The sequence below is a fragment of the Geospiza fortis genome, unplaced genomic scaffold, assembly GCF_000277835.1.
Source record: "Geospiza fortis unplaced genomic scaffold, GeoFor_1.0 scaffold391, whole genome shotgun sequence".
Lineage (NCBI taxonomy): Eukaryota > Metazoa > Chordata > Aves > Passeriformes > Thraupidae > Geospiza > Geospiza fortis.
In genome coordinates, this window is record NW_005054472.1 from 727710 (window position 1) to 731952 (window position 4243).

A 4243-nucleotide genomic window follows, 5' to 3' on the forward strand; every position below is an offset into this window, starting at 1 on the left:
ATATTATTATATTATATTATATTACATTATATTACGTTATATTACTATATATTACATTACATTACGTTATATTATTATATATTACATTACATTACATTATATTACATTACATTATATTACATTATATTATTATATATTACATTACACTACATTATATTTATTATCTTATACTATACTAAAACTGTACTAAAGAAAGGAAAGGATACATCAGAGGGCTTCACAAGAATGATAATGAAAGCTCGTGACTGACTCCTCAGAGTCTGACACAGCTGCCTGTGATTGGTCATTAATTAAAAACAATCCACGTGGAACCAATCAAACATTCACCTTGTGAAAAAAACGCCAATCACTTGTTTTTAGAATTTTAAAAGTTTAATAGTAATAAAATGGTTATAAAAATAGCAATATAATTAGAGTAATAATAATTTGGACAATTTGGATTAGGACAATATGAGAAAGAGTTACAGACAGTCTGGGTAGCTTTTCTGGGCAACATAAGCCCGAAAAAGGACCCATGTTAACAGAGGATTAACCCTTAAAAACAACAGCCTGTTGCATATTCATACACCTCATCCATGATGCATAAATTCCATTCAAACACAGGATTCTGTCTGGGCAGTGTCAGCTTCTTCCTCTGAATCTTCAGGGCTGAATGAGGTGGGAAGAAGTTCATTTCTTCTGATACGAGAGCAATAAATTCCCTTTCTCTGAAAGATTTAGGTGTCCTGTGGCTGCTGTCTGGTGCGAGTACCTCATTCCTTTCTTAAAAAAATATCTCACATACATGGTTTCTATTTTATCATTATGTTATAACCTAAAACAATATTTAACACACTACTTAAAAAAATTAATACAGCATAACTTTCTAACATAACACATATAATATTCATTTGAATATTTGCAAAAAGCCAGTCATAAAATACCCATTTTTCACACACCTCTTGGTAAACGATGTCCAAGCCACGTTCCAAAGCAGCAAAACACAGGGTTTCTATTTTATCATTATGTTATAACCTAAAACAATATTTAACACACTACTTAAAAAAATTAATACAGCATAACTTTCTAACATAACACATATAATATTCATTTGAATATTTGCAAAAAGCCAGTCATAAAATACCCATTTTTCACACACCTCTTGGTAAACGATGTCCAAGCCACGTTCCAAAGCAGCAAAACACAGGAGCAGCAATCAGATAATTATTGTTTTCATTCCTCTCTGAGGCTTCTCAGCTTCCCAGGAGAAAATCCTGGGCAAAGAGGATTTTTCAGAAGATGTCATGGTGACAGGGCTCTGTGTCCCCAGGTCGCTGTCTCCCTCCACCACGATCACCATCAGCAGAGCCCAAGCGGCGGCTGGAGGGCATCGAGCACTTCCCCTATGGCTACAGGGTTGAGTTTGTCTGCAGGCCAGGCTACGTGAGAAATGCTCGCGTTTCCAACGTCCTCACCTGCGGAGTGAACGGGGTGTGGCGTGGATCGAGTGACATCTGCATTCGTGAGTGTGTCTGGGGTGTCCCTGCCCGTGGGTGTGGGAGTTTCGGGGTCCCCGGATGGAAGACGAAGGAATGAATCTGACTCCATGTTCTCAGAAGGCTGATTTACAATTTTATGATATTAAAGAATACTATACTAAAACTATACTAAAAGTGTCAGAACATGCACCTGTTGGTAAACAATGTCCAAATCACATTCCAAAGCAGCAAAACACAAGAGAAGCAAATCAGATAATTATTGTTTTCATTTTTCTCTGAGGCTTCTCAGCTTCCCAGGAGAAGAATTCTGGGCAAAGAGATTTTCCAGAAAAATATGACAGTGACACTTGGGTTGGTACAAGATCATCTCTAGGGTCCCTCCCCAACCATTCTGGGATTCTGTGGCTTTTGGTTTTGATTGCTGATGCAGCCAGCTCCTTCTGTTGGAGCAGAACCCAAAGTGAGCCCTGGGGATGGTGGCAATGAGTGACCCGAAGGGAAGCACTGGGTTTGTTCCTGTGGGTGCTGGCAGGGAGGGCAGGAGCTGAAATCACCTCTGGTGCTGGCTGTGCTTCACTGCTGACTCAAAGGATGTCCTTGTGCTCAGGCATTTTGAGCCCCTGTGTCTAGAAAAGCATTTGAGCTGCAGAGGGAGGGTGTTTTAGCTGGGCAGAGATGGTGCCACAGGTCTCTGCAAACCCCAGCTCATGGGGCAGGTCTGGCCAGCACTGGGAATAACTTTGGGTTGGAGGGAACTCTGCTCCATCCCCTGGCTCAGAACTGGGCAACTCTTTGGCTTTCCTGCCAAGAAACTGAGCTGAGAGCTGACTGGAGCCCTGTTGTCCCCAGCCAAGGCGTGCAGCTACCCTGGGGAGCTGGCCAATGGCAGACTGGTCATGCCTGGAGCGTTCACCTTTGGTTCCAAAGTGAACTTCACCTGCAACACTGGGTAAGCCACGAGCACCTGGGCCACAGGGCTTCTTCCTCTCCAGCCACTTTTCCAAAGCTTTTCCCCCCTTTGCTGTCAGAGCCTCCTCCATGTAGGTAATTACAGACCCTGACTGGAATACCTTTTAAGTTTTCTTTTGGGAGCTTTAAGACTGACTGTGAGTGTCTTAATCTCCTGCTTTGAGGCAGCTCTTCCCAAACTCTGGTTCACCCTCTTGGCTCTTTTCAAACCATTCCAAATGTTTCAGGGTCCTTTTGAAGGAAAGATGTGAATACTGAGCTCGGAGCTGTAAGTAGTTGACAAAGTTTATGCATTTCCTTAGAAACATGTCATTTTTTAAATTAAAAAGATGTTTTTGTCAAAAGCCAGTGTGTCCTTGAGAAAGTGACACTTTCTGACCAATTTCTGATCTCTGGAATTCTGACAAAGGAGCCCAAACCTTGCTGCTGGTGATGTGGGTGACACATCAGGACTGAGTCTGTGGGACAATTCCCTCTCCCCTGTCTCACACAGGTACAGACTGATTGGAGACTCTGAGATAGAATGTGTGCTCAGAAATGAGGTTCTTACATGGGACAGAGATATTCCCACCTGTCAGGGTAAGCAGAGTTCCTTAATTATCTATTCTTTAATTATCTGGGATGTGGCTGGGGCTGGATAAAGAGGCTGTTGTGTTGCTCTGCTGAGGATTTTGGTATCTCAGTGGCATCTGCTCAGGATTTTGGCATGGTGAAGCCTAGAAAGACGTTTTTAATCTGTGTTTCCCTTCCTGCAGAAATGTTCTTTCACTCTCTGGGACTGATGCAGCTGCATTTGAGCCTGGGATATCCCAAACCCTCTCAGTGCCCAGCCAGAGCTTGGGGCTGGTGCAGTTCCTCAAGACCTGCCTTTGATTTCTGACCCTTCTGCTACCGCCTGTTTCCACCTTTTTCTGGCCAGATCTTTGGTTTAAAACTTATTAAATTCTTTTTTTCCCTCTTCTTCTCATTCCCATGATGATCTTCCCCTTCTTCCACAGCGATTCCCTGTGCACCCCCTCCAGAAATAGCAAATGGGCAGCACAATGGGATGGACAAGGACCATTTTCAGTATGGGGACTCTGTCACCTACCAGTGCCACAGGACCAGGAAGGGAGAGAGACCTTTCTCCTTGCTGGGAGAGGCCTCCATTTTCTGCACAAGCAAGGACAACCTGAACGGTGTGTGGAGCAGCCCAGCTCCAGAATGCAAAGGTGAGCTGCTCCCACATCCCAGCACCAGCCCCTGCACTGCTGCCTGCTCCTGCTCTGCTGTTTCCTCCCTTGGAACCTCCTCTCCCCTCCATCCTGCTGGAATGGAATCACCTCTTGCAGATGGGGCCCTCCGAGTGTGGCAGCTGTGACAGGAATTGGGGTCGCCCCTCACGGCCACGGTGTCAGCAGGGAGGTGGGAGTGGGATTTTACTGTGCTCACAGGGCAGGGGATCCCTCTCGCCTGCTGTGAAACAGAACAGCTGCAAAGAATTCCCAAACCTGTTCCCCTGGGTTCCTTTTATGCTTTGCCTTAAAAACCTGTGCTGTAACATAGGGTAAGATGTACAAACCCACCGCGTCACTCTGCTGCTGTCCTGGCCGTTTTCAGCCCTTCTGCAAAAAGGTGATGGGGGCTTTTTCAAAACCCTCATAGCCCATATATCCCATGTATCTGTCTCAGTTTGGAAAGACAGGTGTCTGCTAAGGAAGGCAGGAGCCTCCCCTGAAATGGAAAATGTAAACCCCCTCCCTCCAAACTGTTATAAATTTGAAATTAAGGGGATCTCAGGCAAAAAATATGGCAGC

The 4243-nt window shown here is 44.6% G+C and overlaps 1 protein-coding gene across 1 annotated transcript in view; it reads left to right on the forward strand.

The window, feature by feature from the left end:
* Positions 1–4243, forward strand: part of LOC102045428 (complement component receptor 1-like protein) — a 10868-nt gene that overhangs the window by 562 nt on the left and 6063 nt on the right. Inside the window, exons 2-5 of the mRNA XM_031062893.1 lie at positions 1310–1501; positions 2328–2427; positions 2941–3026; positions 3446–3658. Coding sequence (XP_030918753.1) covers positions 1310–1501; positions 2328–2427; positions 2941–3026; positions 3446–3658 — 591 coding nt within the window. The remainder of the gene's footprint in view (positions 1–1309; positions 1502–2327; positions 2428–2940; positions 3027–3445; positions 3659–4243) is intronic.